The 21288-nt window shown below is 37.7% G+C and overlaps 1 protein-coding gene across 1 annotated transcript in view; it reads left to right on the forward strand.

The window, feature by feature from the left end:
- Positions 1-21288, forward strand: part of Mthfd2l (methylenetetrahydrofolate dehydrogenase (NADP+ dependent) 2-like) — a 118944-nt gene that overhangs the window by 91036 nt on the left and 6620 nt on the right. Inside the window, exon 5 of the mRNA XM_013020087.1 lies at positions 1374-1499. Within this exon, the coding sequence (XP_012875541.1) occupies positions 1374-1499 (126 nt within the window). The remainder of the gene's footprint in view (positions 1-1373; positions 1500-21288) is intronic.

Below are 21288 nucleotides of genomic sequence, written 5' to 3' on the forward strand. Positions count from 1 at the left end.
CATGTGACTGAACCATTTTGGAACTAAACTAGTCATATCTTTAGAGGGCTCTAGACTTTGACACTATCTGTCTCTGGTTATTTATTTTATTTTATTTAGTGTTATTAATCACTATTATTATCATCGTTATATAGTTGTACAAAGCAGTTGTTATTTAAAAGAACAGTTTATGAATACAATATATCTTGATCAGTGTCACCCCTTGCAACATTCTTACCCATCTCTCCCTTCTCAAACCCTCCCCTCATTCTTCTTAATTTTGTAAAATATACATTGGGGATTCTTGTCTGCATTTTCCACTTAAATAAAGTATCCCAAGCCAGTTCTAGCCCACAGAGCTCAGTCCCCACACAACCATGGAACAGAATCATAAGTTGTAACTTTAATCTGCTAAGTTTAGGGATGATTTAATAAACACTCATTTAAAAATGAATGAGCCAGAACTTGTTGCACTTGAAACAAATTTAAAAATGCTTATAGGGAACAGATGATAACATAAGATCTCTATAGATCTACTTTTGCAACTCTATGGAGCAATACAGAGAAGAATTTATGATAGGATACATATTGCTGAGTCCTGTATGAATGCAAGTAATCAATTATACCATGAAAAAATAAAGTTAACACATTATGCTTGGAATTGATGAGATGCTGCCACGCAGATGACACTTTACTGTTTACCATAGTTGTCAAAAATATGAATTTTAGTTATTTATTTTGTTTTTGCCAGTCCTGGGCTTGAACTCAGGCTTTGGTGTTGTCCCAGAATTTGTTCTGCTAAAGGCTAACGCTTTACCACTTGAGCCACAGCACCACTTCTAGGCTTTTTTGAGTAGGTTTATTGGAGATGAATCTCATGGACTTTTCCTGCCTGGGTTGGCTTTGAATTGCGATCCTCAGATCTCAGCCCCCGGGTAGTTAGACTTACAGGCCTGAGCCACTGGCACCTGGTAAGTATATGAATTATTATATCACATTTTTCCTTCCTTTCCTCTCTCTGCCTCCAGTTTTCATGTTGCTTTCATTCTATTCCACTTGACATCAGCAGGAAACCAGTGTCTGTCAATAATTTCTCATGCCTTGCAGAAAGAGGCTGCTCAAGCTGATATCCAAATAGATAAATGGAGGTCAGGTAAGGTGAGGGTAGCTCTGGGCAGGATTCCATCCACCAAAGCCCATATCCCACTTTACACATTGGTGTTCTCTGCTTGATGATAAATGGGAAGAGGGAAATAGTCTCCTCCTTACAAAAGAGTGCATTTTTATGTATTAAAAAAATCTATAGCCACAAAGCAGTAGATGTTTAAATCTTTCATAACTCAAAAATAAAGCTTAAGTAAGATTCAGGGGTGTTTTGTCACTTTTATTTTCAGGCATTCCAAAGTTGATTACAGCTGACATGGTTAAAGAAGATGCTGCTGTGATTGATGTGGGCATCAACTATGTTCAAGATCCTGTGACAGGGAAGACAAAATTAGTGGGAGATGTGGACTTTGAAGGTAAGAAATCAAATCTTTTTTGGCAACTGAAGAGTTAAAACATGACTCAACCTCATATACTTTGATAGTAGAAATGTTCTATCACCTAGTGGGGATATTATTAAGGTATTAATCATCATTTTCTCCTGTAGGAAGAGTTTAATCATGCTTACATCATCCTCCCCATTTCTTCCTTCCTTCCTCCTTTTCCCTCCCTCTTCTTCTTTATTTCTTCTTTCTGTTCCTTCTGCTCTCCTTTTCCTCTCTTTTTTCTCTGTCTTCCCTCTCCCTGCCTCCATTCTTTCTTTCCTTTTTATCCTCCCTCTCTTCTAATTAGGTTTTAAGGTCACATATCTTAGAGCAATTGTGTGTGTGGGGGGGGGAGCATGCACACTGGCCTTGAACTCGAGATTCAGGGCCTGGGCACTCTCCTTGAACTATTTTTCCCCCCACGCATGACTAGCGTACTTTACCACTTGAGCCACTTTCCAGCTTTGTCTGGTAGCTAATTAGAGCTAAGAGTCTCACAGACTTTTTTTCCCTTTTTGGGGGAGAGGGGGTCAGTTGTGAGGCTTGAACTTTGGGCCTGGGCGCTGTCCCTCAGCTCTTCAGCTCAAGGCTAGTGCTTTACCACTTGAGCCACAGTGCCACTTCTGGTTTTCTGGTGGTTTATTGGGGATGAGTTTCACGACCTTTTCTGCCTGGGCTGGCTTTGAACCACAATCCTCAGATCTCAGCCTCCTGAGTAGCTGGGATTACAAGTGTGAGCCATCAGCGCCTGGCTTTATCACAGACTTTTCTACCTGGGCTGGCTTTGAACCACAATCCTCAGATCTCAGCCTTGTTTGTTAGATATGATCAGTATGATCAAAATTATTCCTGGGTAGCTAGGATTGCAGGCGTGAGCCATCAGTGCTCAGCTTATAGCAATTTTAAATGAAAGCGTCCATCTGGCCTTTCAGAAACGTACATTATTTTGACCTTCTGAAAAGTCATCACATACTAACTATACTTACACATTTCTGCTCTTTACTCAGCCCTTCACTCTTACAGCCAGAAGGTATTTTGGGAATGCATTGCTAACTTGAATCATGTTTTAGATCTAAACAATGGTCTGAATAACTGAAGTTACGTTCTTCACTTGTGTTTTATATTTCATTTTTTGTTTGTTTGCTTGTCCTGAGGCTTGAACTCAGGGCCTAGGCACTGTCCCTGAGCTTTTGTAGGGCTAGTGCTCTACCAATTGGACCGTGGTTTTACTTCCACCTTTTATTTCAGTTGAGTGTCTCACGGACTTTTCTGCCTCCGTCTGGCTTCAAACTGTTATCCTTAGATCTCAGCCTTCTGAATAGTGAGGATTGCAGGCATGAGCCACCAGCACCAGCACCTGGTTTCACTTGTGTTTTAAAGAGAATGAGTGGAACTAGGTTAATATTTCTATGGTCAATGAAGGATTTAAGAAAGCCAATTATAAAACAAAGTTCTGACTCCATGACTTTTCTTTATCCCGCAAGAGAGATCTCTAGGTGAGTGACTCCCTAAACCAATTTTACTTCCAAGATCTTCATTAGATTCTTTCCTGTACTTAGTAGAATAATAGGAGTCTCAGATGTCTATAAAGATATAAGTAAAATGACTGGAGACATTTTCATATAGAAAATACTTTATGTCTATGACTGATCACATGAACAAGCAAGCAAGCCCATATAAGACTTACTAGTATCATTACAAATAGAAAGGAATAGATGATAAAATTTTAAAATTTCAGATTTTAATTTTCACTCAGAACCTGGTTATCACCTGATATTTACCCAAGTCCTGACATGATGTTGAATAAAATTAAAAGCTTAGACAGTTGGAGTTGTCCCAAGTTATTGGTAACCTATATGTAAAATTCTGGGACATAACTGAGAGCAGGTACAGGCAAGCAGTTTGAGCCTGACAATAAAATAAAAAATAAATCCATGAACACAAATATGCACTAGAATGGCGAACAGGAACAAAGCATGGATGTACCTTGTTGAAGAATACACTTCTGCCCTTATAGGCTTTAATACCTAGAGTCTCTTGATGTGCTTGAAATTCTAGTCTATCAGTGTTGGTTCTCTGCATGAGAATTTGTGTCTGCATCTCTCTCTTTTTCTTAATTTTTTTTGGTTGTGGATCTTGAATTCTGGGCCTGAGCTCTGTCCCTCAGCTCTTCAGCTCAAGGCTAGCACTCTACCACTTGAACTCCAACACCACTTCTGGTTTTCTGAGTGGTTTATTGGAGACTTTCCTGCCTGGGCTGGCTTTGAACCAAGATCCTCAGATCTCAGCCTCCTGAGTAGCTAGGATTACAGGCGTGAGCCACCGGGTCCCAGCTTCTCTCTTTCTTTCTCTCTGTGTATGTGCTAAATTCTTATGAAATGACCCACTTTTATTCAATCAATAAATTATTTTATATCAGTAATTTATTTGAATGTCTCAACTCAAATGAGTAAAGATGCATTTCATTTTAAATCCTAGATCATTATTTCATTTTATTTCTTGATAACATTATTGTAAAATCACCATACACTTATAATTCACTGGTGAGGGGGTATTGATGGCATGAGATACCCAGCTGAAGGAAAAAACAAACAAACAAACAAAACCAGGAGCAGCTCACAACCTTGACATGGTTTGTGGGGCAGGCTTATCTAGCAATACACAACAGTTTTTAACATTCTTCTGTCATGGGTATTTCAGTGGGCTCAGATCATGTCCTTGGTTTCTTATTTTTCTCAATGATGCTTTTTTGTTTATGAAAAACGCCTTGAAAACATTTTTTTTTCAAACTGAGCATTTTGGAGTGGTCATGAATGCTTATGGACGTGAATACGTATTTGCTCAACTTGCATAAAGCTCAACTTGGTGAATATCCATTAAATCAAGTTGTAGTTCTTTATTAACAAAGTATATAAGAAAAAGGAACATGGCAAAAAGAAATAAAGCTATAAGATAAATGGGAAGAATCCTAGCTGGTAAAACTGCTGAGGTTATTTTAGAAAGAGAACTATTGATGTCTTCCTATGCCTAACTGATGCATTAAGTTTTATCATAGGAAAATAGGTATAGGAACAGAATGTTCAGTTCAGCACTGTGTATAGGTATCTTGAAATGTATTCCATACAGATAAAGGGGAAAGGATTATTATATGTTAGTGTTTTATTGTTTGGCCTATCTTGTTTGTTCAACAGAATATTACCAAATGTTCATGTATAAAGCATAGAAACTTTTTGAAGGAAGTCCCAATATTCAAGTTTGCTGATCCTATAATGAATATAGACAGCTGTTTATTAGTATTATCTATCAATTTTCTTGGCTATCCTGCTAGTGCATGGAGCCAAAGCACCGAGGAAGATCACACTATATAAATAAGGCCTTTCCGGTGATGCGGTGACTCAGTCATCCATAGAAGCTGGCAAGTGATAGGTTTTGACATGTTGCTTTTCAGGTTGTTCATCACGACTTAACCTGAGGTGAGGGATGGTCCCCCAGCCGAAAGGGAGGGACTTGAACTTGGATTATGCCACAAAACTCCTAGGTAGCACTGGGCTGCAAATTGCCACAGGGAAAGTGTGGCTGCTTTGTGAGTATCGGTGAAAGTTTCACTATAACTCCTGCCAAGAAAAACAAAACGGATGTCGGTAGAATCAAATGCTGAAGTTAATTGTCCTACAGAGAAGTCTGGCTCATTAATAAAGGGAACTGAGCCACCCACATGAAGTAGCTTGCATTGATGAGAAGGCTTTGACATAAATGAACAAAGTAGATGTGACAAAAAGGATAATGGTGTACCAAGGGAAGTGATGCTGTGGTGAACTTTATACTAGACCAACTTTCAGAGATAACTTATGACCTGAAAGGGCAAGATTAAAAATAAATAAAAGTGATGGACTAATTAAAAAAAATTAGAAGCCATTGCAAATTGAAAAAGGATCGAGTACTTAACCAAGGCTAGAAAAGATTCTTTCTCCAAATAAGTTGCATGATGATAAGCCGAGCACTAGTCAAGATATTCTTAATAGGATTCTTAATAGGATAAGAAATAAGATACTAGTTCTCCATGCTCCTAAAGGTCTTAAAATATGTGCCTTTTGCCAGGCTCTGATGGCTCACACCTGCAAACCTAGCTACTCAGGAGGCTGAGATCTGAAGATCGTGGTTCAAAGGCAGTCCAGGCAGGAAAGACTATGGGACTCTTAATAATGTCCAATAAACCACTCAGAAAACTGGAAGTGGCATTGTGGCTCAAGTGGTAGAGTGCTTGCCTTGAGCTGAAGAGATGAGAGACAGCACCCAGGCCCAGAATTCAAGATTCACGACCAACAAAATATAAAATAAAATAAATATGTTACTCTTAATAAACAGATAGTTTTGGAGGTACTAGAGATTGAACTCAGAGCTTCACACTAGCTAAAACAGGCAAATCTACCCGCCTGAGCCACACCACCAGTCCTTATAATATTAATTTTAGGAGAAGATCTCACATAATAGCTAGGCTGGCCAAGATTGCAATCCTCCTCTTCCTGCTTCCCTGTATCACTGGAATGACTGACATGTACCACTGCACCCACGCAGTTAAGATACTTTGTGAACTTTTTTTCACAATGATCCCATGAGCTGTGCCTCCCAAGTAGTTAGGATTTCAGGCGTGGACCATTGTACCCAATCGTTTTATCATTATTTTCAATTCCTTGTGTATTTATAAGTCAAGGTAAGAAACTTATCATTCTGACTTTTTTAAAGATTGAATCATGATCTTTAAAAAATATAAGCCAGATATACACTTAGAAAACTGATGTTAGATCATTATATATCACCAAAATCAACTCCAAATGGATCAAAGACCTCAAAGTAAGAGCAGATACCCTGAAAATGTTACAGGGAGGGATTGGGTATATGCTAGGGTTCCTTGGCACAGGTTGAAACATTCTAAATAGAGATCCAGAAACACAGCAAATCAAAGAAAGATTAGATAAATCGGATTACATTACATTGCAAAGGACATTGCTAGCAATATTAATAGAAAGCCCATAGATTGGGAGATCTTCACTACTTTTACAACAGGCAAGGGCCTCAGATAAAAAATATACCTGGAGCTCAAAAAATTAATCCCCCAATAACAAATCCTTAAAGAAACAACCACCCCATTAATAAGTGGGCTAAAGAATTAGAGACTTCTCTGGAGATGAAATAAGAATAGCCAATAGACACATGAAGAAATATTCAACATCTCTGGCCATAAAAGAAATATAAATCAAAAACACCTTGAGATTCCACCTCACCCCAGTTAGAATGGCAATTATTAAGAAAACAAATAATAGTAAGTGCTGGCATGGATGTGACCAAAAGCAAACACTACTATACCATTGGTGGGAGTGTAACCTTGCTCAACCACTCTGGAAAGCATTATGGAGGTTCCTCAAAAGACTCCACATAGAGCTTCCCTATGATCCAGAAATCCCACTCTTGGGCATTTACCTAAATGATCACAAGCAAGGCCACACTAAAGCTACCAGCACAACTATATGTTCATTGCAGCATTATTCACTATAGCTAAGAAATGGATCCAACCCAGATGCCCCTCAGTAGATGACTTGATCAAGAATATGTGGCATATATACCCCCATGGAATTTGATGCTTCTATCAGAAAGAATATCATTACCCATTTGTAAGGAAATGGAAAGACTTGGAAAAAATCATATTGAGTAAAGTAAGCCAGGTAAGCCAGGCCCAAAGAAACACAGGCTCCATGTTTTCCCTTATTTGTAATAATTAGTATTTGTCTAGGATAGTCCTAGCAGAGGCTCACAATAGTTTAATAACTAGGTACATATGATCATATAAAATGATGCTAATTGAAATGAACTCCAAGATATGGAAACAAGAGGGTTTTTTTTTGCTTTGTTGTTGTTTTTAATGTACTATGTGAAGTTATTTCTTTTTTCTTTTGTTTTTCCCCCTTTTGTTTCACCTGTTGTCAGTTTTTTATTCTGGTAAGCTGTGTTTTGTATATACCTTTATCTGATTTGAGGAAGGGAAGGAGAATAACAAAATGGTAAAAACAAACGACAAAGGGTGAATCAATGCAACAGTGATACTCACAAGACACTGTTGGAAATGAAGATTTTCCATGGGGGAAGGGGAATGGAAGGCAGAGAAAGTGAGAGAAAACAAGGGAGGAGTAACAACATTTGACAATAAATGTACTTATTACCTTAAAAATTATACATACATATATATGTATATATATATGTGTGTGTGTATATATATATATACAGATTTATATATGTATATACATACATATTTATATATGTATATGTATATATATATATATATATATGCCAGATGGTAGCTCACACCTATAATCCTAGCTACTTAGAAAGCTGAGATCTGAGGATTGTGGTTCAAACCAAGCCAGGGCAGAAAAGCTTGTGAGACACTTATCACCAATAAACTAGTCAAAAAAAGCCAGAAGTGGTGTTGTGCTGAATTATTATTGTGGTTATTATGATGTTTAGGCAGTTATATTGAGTATATGTATGTATGTATGTATATGTGTTTGTGTGTGTGTTTGCTGGTCCTAGGGTTTGAACCTAGGTTCTGGACTTTGTCCTTGAGATTTTTTTGTGTGCAAAGCTAGCACTCTACCACTTGAGGTATAGCTCCATTTCTGACTTTTTGATGGTAAATTGGATAAGAGACATATAGAGTTTCCTGTCCAGGCAGTGATCCTCAAATCTCAGCCTCCTGTGTAGCTAGGATTATAGATGTAAGCCTCCAACACCCAGTTTAGCAGTTATTTTTTATGATTTTACAATCATGTGAAAACTAAGCACCATTATATTTATCTCTATGTTCAATAAAATATCATGAAGTTAGTATTCATGTAGTTCAAATTCATATCTCATATCATAACCACAACTTCAACATAATTATTCAATTTATTCAATGAAGCTTCCTTGCTATTAACATCACAACACTGTCCATGAAGGTTATTTATTGTTGGAGATAATTTTTCTCACTACATTTTAGAGACTCTCATAGTAGTGCTGTTTTTCTATATAGATCCAAGTTGGTCCTTTCCTGCAATGCCATGCCTTTCTGGGTAATATAAAAAACAAATAGGGCTTATAATTACCATTAAGTTGAAATAGTATTTTTGTTTTGTATTATCCTCAATTACAGAACTGGAGAGATTTCATTGATGTTTTCTTCCTCCTTCTAACAAATCCTCACCATTTCCCATCAATTACCTGGCCATTTCCCTGTCCAGGTTAAGACCGTGTTTATAAGCATCTGTGATAAAATAATTTTTATATCTAAGAACTGTTTTTTATTGCAGATAATCATGCAACAAGTAGTCTATTTGAAAAATTTAGACTTACCCTATAGATGATTACTTTTTAACATTGAGACCTACCTATTTTAACCTCAGTTTCTTTTAAGCATTTTCTGTTATAGATTTGGAAGAAGTGTCAAGCCTTTTTGACAAAGAAGCTCAGTCTCAAAAGACACAAACACAAGATTATGGGCCAATAGCTATTTCAGAATAACAAGCTGGAAAACAATCTCTAGCCTCAGACTCAGATGCTTATAATTACACTGTGTTTATAACAGCAATTCACCAAGTGTATTTGCTCATCTGAACAGTCTAATTAATGACTTCTCATGCTGTTAAATCGGTTAGCCTTGCTCATGTTGGTGAACTCTTGGGCCTCATTTGAATCTCATTGCTAAGTTCCTATAATTTTCTGAAGCTTTAATAGCTTTGCTTCAGTTTTATGGATGCATTCTACGGAGACTGAGGTGAAATGAGAAGAACTGGAATGTCTGCCACCTATTGCCTTCCAATCCCTCCTCTCCCTGTCTCCCAGTCTTGACCACACCTTTCTACTGGTCTCTACCAAACAGAGGGAAAAATAATACAGGGAACAAAGAAGAAAGGAAACAAAGAGCTATCAGGAAATGACCAGAATGTGTGAGTGTTTTCTGGAAAATCAAAATAGATGGAGCTAATGTTTATATTATTATAACTTATAACATCAGTATATTATAAATGTTACATTAGATTTTTATTATAGCTACTTCCAGATTTTCTCTTGTATATTTATTTTACAGTCTAAGGGGGATACATGACATGAGTATTTAAACTCCAGTCAGTCACTGTCTATTCTAAGGCTCTAGAGTATAGTTATTGTCAGTGAATTTATCAAAATTTTCTTCTCCTCACTTGTTAAATACTTGGCTTGTTTACATTTGTTTCCTCTAAGGATTATGGTCAAGTGTAGATTAAGCTACCAGAACAAAGGAACGTCCACTCAAGGCAATTTAGCCCTTTCCCACTCACTGCTGGAGTTCAGCAGGGCATGGAAGGATTTGCGGCAGTTCTGTTCTGGTAACAATGCTGTTTTCATCCATCATCATGGTTGTAGTAGTTTTCTAGAACTGTCATAACAACATTTACAGACATTTCTGCCTCCCAATGCTGGTGAGTAGAAGTCTAAGTTCTAGGGCTCAGTGGGCTTATTTCTTCTATGCCCTCTCTTCCTAACAGATACATGGCCCTCTTCTTTCTCATTGTCTTCTTTCTGTACCTGCTCATGTCCAAGTTTCCTCTACTTTCAATCACTTTGTTCCTATCAGCTTAGAAAGTTATGGACATTTGAACATATTTACCCCTTTAAAGACCTCATCTCCAAAGGATGGGTTAGGAGACATGGATGACAATGTTGTCAGACACCTTGTAATCATATACTGTTTTGTAGAATGGGAACTTTTTTGTACAACTACTTAATGATAATAATAATAAAAGACCTCATCCCCAAAGACAGTCACATTCTGTGAACCCCGGGTTTAGGACTATAGTGTCTGAATGGGGATGGGGGCACAGTTCAGCACCTAACTCTGTTCCACCCGAGTATTGTCCTCATCCTTATACTTGAGTTTGAGCTGTCTCCTCATCCATGTTCTCTTCTATGGTAAGGCAAAACAGAGACAGTAAGACCACTAGTGCCACCCTTAGGAAAAGTGAACTGAAAGTTCCATGTATCACTCCCACTAGAGCCAATGGGCTGCACCAGCTCACCTGTGGGAGTGGAAGGGATGCGGAACCCATATATTTTACATAGGGTTATATTTGGGTGAATAATAATATGTCCTATACATAAGAAAGTGAAACTTATTCTCTTACTTGGGAAAAATGCAAGAGATGTCCTCATCCATTATGCACATGCCTTTTGGTCTATCTGAATTTATTTAGTTGTAAAATCCCATAGCAGACAATCTCATTATTGTCTCCTTGCTTTTGGGTTGATGTATGTAGTACTTAAAGTTCTAGTGTCAAGGAGTTTATGACTTAGCTAAGAAGTTACAACATTAACATTGGACTTTCTGTAGTCCAGAGATACAAATATTTGCAATAAAATGTGTATAGATAATACACCTTCACTCAAAGCATACTAACTGAACATGGCTTATTACTAAATCATTGCAAGAGATTAGGTACATTTGTCTACTTTAGGTAACCTTGAAAATGGTACCAACTCCTTTGGTGGATTTGTTTCCATTTTTACTGCACTATTTTCAATCTCTTCATTTGTAATCTCTACATTTGTAATATAATCCTTCCAACTCTTCAATTTATTTTTTTTCTTTTTTTAAAAATTTAGTTCTCACACACACATTGGTTACAACTACAACCTAAATAGACCAAGTTCTTACTCATTGTTTACTAACATTCTAGTAGAGGAGTCAGATAATAAACAAAATACATGCATAGCTATGGAAAATACATGCATATCTACATAATACAGATGAACAACAGAGAATTTTTGTGTTGCAAAATAAAACAGGAAAGAGAGTAAGAGATTTATGAGTAGAGTTGCCTAGAAGAGGCAGAAAGGGAAGACTCACTGCTATCCTAAAGAAAATGGAGAATCATTTTGATACATGAGGGAGGAACATTCTAGAAAAATACAGCAGCAAATGCAAAGAACTTAAAGAGGGGCATGGTTAGTAGATTTTCCTTACTTTTTTTTCTTTTGTTTTCCTTTAATTTTTTTATATTGTCTTTAACAAGTTGTATGAAGGGGTTTCGATTCAGCGTATCAGTTTATGAGTATAATGCATCTTCCTACCTCACTTCCTTTCCATTCTTTTCTTTCTTTCTTCTTTGTTTTGAGACATGTACTTTCTATATTACCAATTCACAATTGTCCTGCCTTAGCCTCCTAACTGCAGAGATAACTAGTGGCCTCAACCATATCAGTCTATCCTAGTAGTTTGGCTGGTCCACAAGGGGAACCATTGTAACTAGACATACTGGGGAAAGAGAATGACAGGCTCAAGGCCATAGAGGTTGTACCTGGGCTGGCACATCCTGGAGTATTCCTTATAGACTATGGACAAAGAGTTTTTAATTTCACCCTATGGACAAAAGAGCTACTAGTGGAACTGGGACAGAGAAATGATGTTCTATATTTTTTAAATCGAATCTCACTCCTGGATGTTGCCTAAGCTTTGGAGAAGTGAGGGATAAATAGGGAGTAGGGGTACCTGTTCTATTGTAACTATCCAAGTAAGAAATGATGGAGCCTTGACCAGAATGGTAACAGGCTTTGGTGTTAAAAGGTAGATGGTAGATGTCATTTAAAAGGAGAGTTTGGAATGATTGGTTAAATGGTTAGAAAATTAAGTGTAACTGTAAGGTTCTTAAAATAAGCAGGAATAGAAGTAACAACTCTACAGTTCTCTTGAAAGAAATCTTAAAAGGGTCAGTGGATTTCACTCAACAACATGTATTTAGGATACAGAGAGAACAGGAAATGAATGGGTCTTTCCAGGTAGAGGCAGCAGCTGACAGAGACAAAGAGGACAAAACTTCGTGTATTTGCATACTCAGTGGTAGGCCCCACTTAGTTTACTGAAGCAGGAATGTGGTGCTTTACATAGCTGTGAATATGCCTCAAGAGCTGGAGACTTACCTTGTGCTTTTCAAACTCTCCACTGGGCAGGAAATTTGAACCACTAAGAGACCATGATAGTTTGGACTCCAGCTAATCAAAAATATTCCACAAACTTTCCAATGGAAAGACAACAGAGGTTTAGAATTATACAGAAGCCTGGTATCATGCTCTGAAGAAAACGGTCAATGGAACAATACTTTCTGTGAAGTTTTTCATCTCTGGTGCTATACCTGTGAAACCTTAGCATGGCCTTTCACTCCTTAGTCTTTTTATACCATGCCTAAAAGATCATGCTAGTCTTGCTGAAAACAATTAGGTAAATCACTGTACCTCTTCTGAGACTTGATTTTATCATCTGAAAAACTGAGATAATAATACCTATCTTAGAACGTTGTTGTGAAGATGAAATGAAATAATCACCTTACATGAGTTAATTAGTGTATGTGAGTTGCTGAGCCTAATGCTAGCAGAGAAGAGTATCTGTTTGTGTGTCGATCAGTCACTTTCTACTCCCACTCTACGGCTCATCGTTGACTGCACAGTTCAGTTACTGCTGTGCTTCTCAGTAATTTTCAACCTTCCGTTCAGTTTGTTGCTGTATAAAATCAACTTTTAAGATTCATGTTTACTCCTATCTTCTCCAGACTTCCATCATCTGGTTTAAGTTGCCTTTATGATTTTGCTATTAATGCAACACGACCTTACACTTTTGCTTCATTGTTTACAACTAGAGTGTGTGACTCTGTAATGTGCATCTCATCTGTGTTTTTTTTTTGTATTTCTATCCCATCGCAGGTGTAAGACTTCTTCGTTGTGGCATTAGCTATTTCTCTACACATTCTCTGTACTTGTAAGTCTATAGGGTCACTCATATCATAGATGTATTTCTCTATTGTTTACCTGAATTGAAACAAAATCTCCCAGGCCATAGAGCAGCACAGTATTAATTTACAACCTGAGCAAGGCCTTGACTTTGAGTTTAGTTCTCAGTAGCAAACAGAAAGAAAGAAGCATAAACTTATTCAACCACTTTGGAAAGTAGTATGAAGGTTCCTCAAAAGACTCCACATTGAGCTCCCCTATGACCCAGCAATCCCACTTTTGGGCATTTACCCAAATGATCACAAACAAGACCACACTAAAGCTACCAGCACAACTATGTTTATTGCAGCATTATTTACTATAGCTATGATATGGAACCAACCCAGATGCCCCTCAGTAGATGAATGGATCAAGAAAATGTGGTATATATACACAATGGAATTCTATGCCTCCATCAGAAAGAATGACATTGCCCCTTTTGTTAGGAAATGGAAAGGCTTGGAAAAAATTATACTAAGTGAAGTAAGCCAAGCCCAAAGAAACATAGGTCCCATGGTTTCCCTTATTTGCAATATCTAGTATATGTCTGAGTCAAGCAGAAAAGGTCAGATAAGGTGATGTTAGGGAAATGAACCCTGGGATATATATTCAAATGTTTTTTTTTCATGCGATTGTTTCTAACGCATTTATAAGATTATTTCTTTGTTGCTTTGTATGTCCCTCCCCCACGGTATAACTCCTGCTTTCACTGTATTTGATGTTGGTATTATTTGTGGAGGGGAAGGGGAAAAACAAGTCGTTTAAATAAGGATACAGGTGGACCCATTGCAACAATGAGAAGTACAAGTCTTTATGTTGAAAACAAACTTTACAACTTTGGTCGGGGGGAGTGGGAGGATTGGGTGGGGGGGCAGGGGGAGGATGGGAAGGGATGGGAAGGGGAAACAAAGGAGGAGGCTACAATGCTTGGTAAGAAATGTACTCATTATCTTGCTCATGTAATTGTAACCACTCTGTACAGTATTTTCACAATAAAAAATAAATAAAAATTAAAAAAAAAGAACGAAGCAAGGAAGCAAGGAAAGAAGGAAAGGAAGTAGGGAAAGGAGGAAGGGACAAAGGGAAAGAGGAAAGGAGGGAAGGAAGGAAGGCAGACAGGGAGAAAAGGAGAGAGAAGGGAGGGAGGAAGGAAAATAATCAACAGCAACTTATCACATTCATGGTAGAAACTGACACACTTGGTAATAAATACCTAAAGCATTTTCAAAAGAAGTTAACAGTACGTGGTTTGAAAAATATAAATTGCAGAGACCTTGTCCAAATTGTATGCATGGTTATATACCCACTAGCTGGGTCAATCCCTAGCATGCGTCAACATTCACTAGCACTGGCTACAGCACCCAAATAGGTCACTTCAGAAAACAGGTAGAACATCCTATGGTTGCCGTGAGATCCCCGTCAGCATTGAGCCGGTTGTCTTCAATGTTGCCTACTACAGAGATGAATGGTTAGTGTGAAGTAAGTGTATTTGATGTGGAAGAAAAAGTTACGTATGAAGCACAATCACATCCACAAGAACACTGAAAGTTTTTGTTTTCCTTTCCCTTCCCCTTTTCTTTTTCTCTTCTTTCTCTTTCCCTCTCTTTTCACTTTTGCCGTCCTGTGGTTTAAAGACAGAACCTGTGTTGTTATTTGAGCCACCTTCCAGTGTTTTCAGATAGGATCTCACACTTTTTTACTCTAGCCACACACTGCAATTCTCTGACTTGTGTCTCCTAAGTAGCATGACACATGTCCAACCTTACTTTTTCTTCCATCTACCACACATAAATGCTTTTATAATTGCTTTTTTGGCATTGTATTTTAAATAAAAATACCTATAAGAAAAAAATGTTTTCTCCTCCAAAGGCTGTTCTAAGAGATTTGGGCAATCTTTTAATCTATAGGTCTGCCACTCCACTTGGAAAACAATGCTTAAGGTTTAAAAGAAAAACAATTATAAAGAAAGAAATTATAAAGAAAAAGTGCAGAAAATGACAAGGGATAATGATTTTGCTTATTTAAAAGACACCATGAAAGGAAGATACTTTTCATCATTTCCCAATCTATCCATAAATGTCATAACAGTATTTGAATTCCTGCCTAACCAGAATAGGAACTGAGTAGGAGAATGAACATGATCCGTGATTTGTAAGATAAATAACAGTATAAATAACATAAATAACAGATAAGTGACAGCATTCACAGAAAGCAGTTTCAAACTTTCACCAGGTAAATTATTTCCTGTTCGACTACATTGAATTTCCTAAGATGAGAGGTACTCTTTTAAGCACTCACTTCTGATACAGCCAGCCAGATAGAGATTTGGTTTAATATATAAACAAAAAGAAGAAAAGAAGCAAGGAAGAGAGAGAGAGAGAGAGAGAGAGAGAGAGAGAGAGAGAGAGAGAGAGAGGATGGAAGGAGAAAGGGAAGGAGGGAAGAAAGAACAGAAGAAGGAAAAAAGGGTGGAAGGAAGGGAGGAAGAAATGAAGGGAAGAAGTATCTCAGCTACCCTGCCAATATAGATTGAGCAGTCAATGGATGAAGGAAGCCCTTGTAAGTATAGCTCACTAAATTAATGAACCCATACAGACCAGTCTCTCACATCTTCCTATGCCATTAAGCCAGTAATTCTCTGTGTTCCATTACTGTCCCCAGGATGCCATTACAATGAATATCTTAATATAGTACATGGTAAAACAGCCAGATAAATGCAAGGGGAGGCACCTAGTAAGTTGCCTCTGGAATTCCTGATTGGCTGTTGTCTTGCAAGAGTTCAATGGTGTGTTCTCTCTGGTTCAACATGCTCTTTTTTTTTTTGTCAGTCATGGGGCCTGAACTCTGGACCTGGGAGCTGTCCCTCAGCTCTTCAGCTCAAGGCTAGTGTCCTAACACTTAAGGCATAGTGTCACTTCCAGCTTTTTTCTGTTTATGTGGTACTGAGGAATTGAACCCAGGGCCTCATGCATGTGAGGCAAGCGCTCCACCACTGAGCCACCTTCCCAGCCCCTCCACATGCTCTTAAGCATCATTTTTATATCAGCCCTATGAGAAAGTGGAGTGTTTTCTGTATTACCTCCTGAGTCATATTATTTCTCTAGGCCTATGCCATTCAGGTTTTTCTGGTTGTTATTCCTGTACTTCATTTTCTTGAAGCTTGTCTCCCCTTCATTATAGTGGATATGTTTCAGAGGCCATGCCTAAGTGGCTTGTATTATTTAGAACCATGGGAAAATCCTCTAAGCATTTAATTTAGACAATTACATATGTATCTGAGGATGCTGAAATTCACATGAGGGAAACATGGAATTTTTGTTCTGGAGTTTTGTCACACCAATAAGGAATTATCCCTTTTCTGGAGGAGTGAGTTGCTTTTAAAAACCGTTTGTTACAGGTGGACCCATTGCAACAATGAGATGTACAAGTCATTATGTCGAAAACGAACTTTACAACCTTGGTGGGGGGGGAGTGGGGAGGATTGGGTGGGGGGGCAGGGGGAGGATGGGAAGGGATGGGAAGGGGAAACAAAGGAGGAGAAATGAACTCATTATCTTGCCCATGTAACTGTAACCCCTCTGTACAGTATTTTCACAATAAAAAATAAAATAAACTAAAATCGGAAAAAAAGAAAATAAAAACCATTTGTATCATTGTCAGAACTCTAACATGGGCTATAGAGTACTTCCTTAGAAGTGACAGAGAATCAGACAAAATAGAGAAGGAAAACACGATATAAACTTGTGACACAACCTCCTCCTTCACTCAAAAATAGATTTACAGAGCTCAACTGTATTTTTTTTATTTAGCCAGAATATAATTTCCAAGATATGATAGCAAAATTAATTGTATTTAGCTACATCTAGAAATTCCATTATTTGGGATTTTTGGAGTAGTACGAAGTATTGATAGGGAAATTCATTATCTGTCCAGGAATTAGAGTATTCCACAGAGAATATTTCAGATGACAATTGGATAATTAAGTGTTAGGCCTTGGGAATTGAGGAAGGTAAAGTTCCCAGTGGAAATAATAGTGCAGAAAACAGAATCTGGAGACACTTTGTCACAAAGCATGGTTGCTGGTACCCAAAGGTTAATTTTTTTCTTTTGTTCTTATTTAAGTTGTTAAAGGGCATTTTAATATTCCTTATGTTGCTATTAGTATCCTTCATGAGTAATCTTTCCACACCCTTTGACCACATGTCAGCCTTGGTTCGGGTTTTCCCTTCCAGTGGCACAAGCATAGATTTAACAACTAGTTTCTTTCATCATCCTTGTCATTACCTCAGTTAAACGTGAAATAATCTCTGCTCCATAACAACTGTTCTCACTCAGATTTGTCCTCATGTAAGAATACATTGCAACAATGAGATGTACAAGTTGTTATGTCAAAAACGAACTTTACAACCTTGGTTGGGAGGATTGGGTGGGAGGGCGTGGGGAGTATGGGAAGGGATGGGAAGGGGAAACAAAGGAGGAGGCTACAATGCTTAATAAGAAATGTACTCATTATCTTGCCCATGTAATTGTAACCCCTCTGTACAGTATTTTCACAATAAAAAAAAAGAATAATGGAAATAATTTTGTTCTTCCCTTTATAAATGACTTTTATTCTTCCCTTTACAAACGTTAAGCCCTGCATTGGTAAAAGAGTAGCCATCCCTACAGTGGAGAAAAAGGAACACAAAGAATAGACACCCTGAAAACACACCTTGCAATGACTGAATGACATGCAAGAATTTGGAACTTTGTGATAATTCCTGGTGAATTTCAACTTTAGTTTTCTTACAAGCATAACTTATTGGCATAGACATTTCTCTCAAATTTTGCAAAGTTAGTTATTAATGCCTAAATATATGAATAAAGTAAGCTAGTTCATGAAAGACACTTTTTTGCTGCTGTCGTTTGTTTTTTCCATTTTATTTTATTGTAAAGATGTTGTACAGGGTTCGAGTTACATGAGTAAGGCAATGAGTACATTTCTTGTCCAGCATTGTTACCTCTTCCATTGTTGTTTCCCCTATCTCTTTCCCCCCACCTCCCTCACTCCTCACCCCCCCACCCAAAGTTGTAAAGTTCATTTCCAATATACTGATGAAAGATATTTTTAAAAGCTTATTCACCTTGAACACAGGGATACAGCTACTATCACTCTATCTAAAGACTCCTCACAGGTAAGAGAACAAGGCTTCCCAGCCTGTACCTTCTCACTGTGTTCCTCATGTTTCTGTCATATTGAGCATCTTTAACCTTCTCCATTGGAAGTACAAACATCCTTTGCTTTTACCTCTCCTGTATCTGCATAGCCATTTCTTTCCCCTTCATGTATTCATTAGGTTTTGAAGGTTTTCTGTACCTTTCCAAACTTTCCTTGCGCCCATATTTGGCTCTCATCCCTATTTAAGGGAAGCACCTGAATTTACTTCTGTCTCTAGTGAATCTCACTTTATGTTATTTTTTTTGCATATATCAGCTTTTTACTTACCTCAGATACTAAACTGACTTCACTGGAGAAATGTAAAAACACAGAATAAGCACTTTCCCAGCCTGATTTTATTCCACCTTCAAACACATCTTCACTAAATAGTAAAATTACTTTAACCATTGATTTTTGACATTATCTCTTAGATTCTACAAATCTTGAATGATGTCCACCTCTTCCACACCATCTCCTGTCACCCTTTCCTCTTACTCTGACATGTCAGCCCTACCAGCCTTCTTGTGGTACTTCCCAGAGTTCAAGCTGCTTTCAAGAAGTTTCTTCTTATTTCATTATAAACATCTCACCTCACTGTCTGTTCTTCACCTCTCTATTTCACATGAAAAAGTCTGGCATGGATGTGTGTGTGTGTGCTATATACATATATATTGATGTGTATATACATATATAAATACATATATATGTATGTATACACACATACACATAAGTCAGGATCAGGAAGATCCTCCAAACATATCCACAATGCAGTAACACTGCATCTGTGCACGTGCTGTAGCAAAGGCACAGATTTGTATTTAGGTAGTTGTATTTTTAGTTTCTATCACCAAAACTAGTCTCTAAACTTGAAGGGCCAGTAGCTGTGTCTTTCACATGAATCTCTCTGAGGGTGAGTTATAGCACACGTAGGAATAATGATCAAGCACAAAGTTAGGAAGCGATAGACAAAAGTATTGGATCTTTGACTGCCATGACAATTAGTCTATATTTTCTATTTCAAATAAAAATAAATATTAACTTTTTATTTTATTCACAAAGCATGTATAATCTAAAATGACCAAATCTGTGTTTTGAAGGAAAAATCTTGCAGTAGATGGCATAAATGATATAGTAGATTGGGAGCCACTAGACTACTATTGCAGAGTCTCATGCTATTTTCTGTCTCCACAAATGAAGCTCCTTTACAATGTGACTTCGCTGCTTTTCTTACTCCAAGCCTTTGAATTTGAGCTTAACCATGAGACTTGTTGTGGCCTATAAGACATTAACAACTATGATGCAAGCAGAAGTTTGAACAATATTACCCTATTAGGACTTGACTGTATACTACAGCCACTGTATTCATTATTATTTTTTTGGGGGGGGTCTAGTCGTGGGGCCTGAGTTCTGGGCCTGGGCGCTGTCCCTCAGCTTTTCAGCTCAAGGCTAGCACTCTACCACTTGAGCCACAGTGCCACTTCCGGCTTTTTTTTTTCTGCTTATGTGGTGCTTGAGGAATCGAACCCAGGGCCTCATGCATGCAAGGCAAGTACTCTACCACTGAGCCACCTTCCCAGCCCTCGGCTACTGTATTCAGTAGCCTTTCTAAAGTAGTGAATCTTCACATGCTCTTGCATTTCCTCCACCATGCTCTTATACAACACTTCTCTCCTACCATTAGAAACATTTCTCATTTTAGAGGATATATATGTAGTTTGACTTCGTTTTGTGGGAGATACCAATCTACTCCAATTGTAAGTTGAAAGTCATTTTGTAAGTTGTTTTCACAGGTCCGCTAGGGCAATGATATTTATTCTAGGTCTGAGAAGGAAAAATAAATACTGAGCAGATGGAAAGGAGAGGGCAAAGTAGGTTAGACAAAGAGAGTAATACATATGTATTTTGCAGAATCTAGAATTTGAAGTGAGACTATTCCAATGTATTGTCATCATAATTATTGCCTTTCCTCAAAATATTTTTATTTTAAGTAAGTTGTTTTAAACATTCCTAAGTCATTTCCATCTACTCTCAACCCTCCAAGCAAGTTCCACAGAGACAACAACATTTGATTATTGTTCCATTTGCCTTGATAGTCAATAACTCTAAGGTCATGGTGACTTTGTGAACTTGAATCTGATTTTGATTTTTCCTTATATGCATGTTAAGATCGAATTCTTGATTCCAATCCATACAGAACTTTTGGTATTTGTTTAACCATATTTCCTTATCCCTAAACACAGTAAACAAGTTTCTGAAAGACATTATTGCCTTATAATGCTTCTGTATTTCTCTTCAATGAAGCACATGGAACACCCCCCCAACACACACACACACACACACACACACACACACACACACACTAGCATTGATCTTTTAAAGCATCATCTTTACAAGCAAATATAAACCCTAACTGTCTTTAAGGGAGTATGAGCCAAGGTTGTTCTGGTGATGTAGTACCTGCTCTATCTCAGGCAGGACTGGGGAAAATGCTTTGGGGGCACCAAACATGATTTGGATTTATCTCTTTCCCCCATGATTAATTTTATCTCATTGGCCAACTATGGCTATATATACACATTGTTAAGGATAGCCTTGAAATGGTTATGCAAAATGATTAGACTAGAAAATTCCTCTTTTTCTTTTTAATTGTTCAGAGAGCAGGGTCTTAATGACATTGTCTGGTCCACACATGAATGCCTGTGCTTAAGCAATACCTCTGCCTCAGTCTCCTGAGAAGCTGGGACATTATGTGGTACT

The sequence above is a fragment of the Dipodomys ordii genome, unplaced genomic scaffold (assembly GCF_000151885.1).
Source record: "Dipodomys ordii isolate 6190 unplaced genomic scaffold, Dord_2.0 Scaffold49, whole genome shotgun sequence".
Classification (NCBI taxonomy): domain Eukaryota; kingdom Metazoa; phylum Chordata; class Mammalia; order Rodentia; family Heteromyidae; genus Dipodomys; species Dipodomys ordii.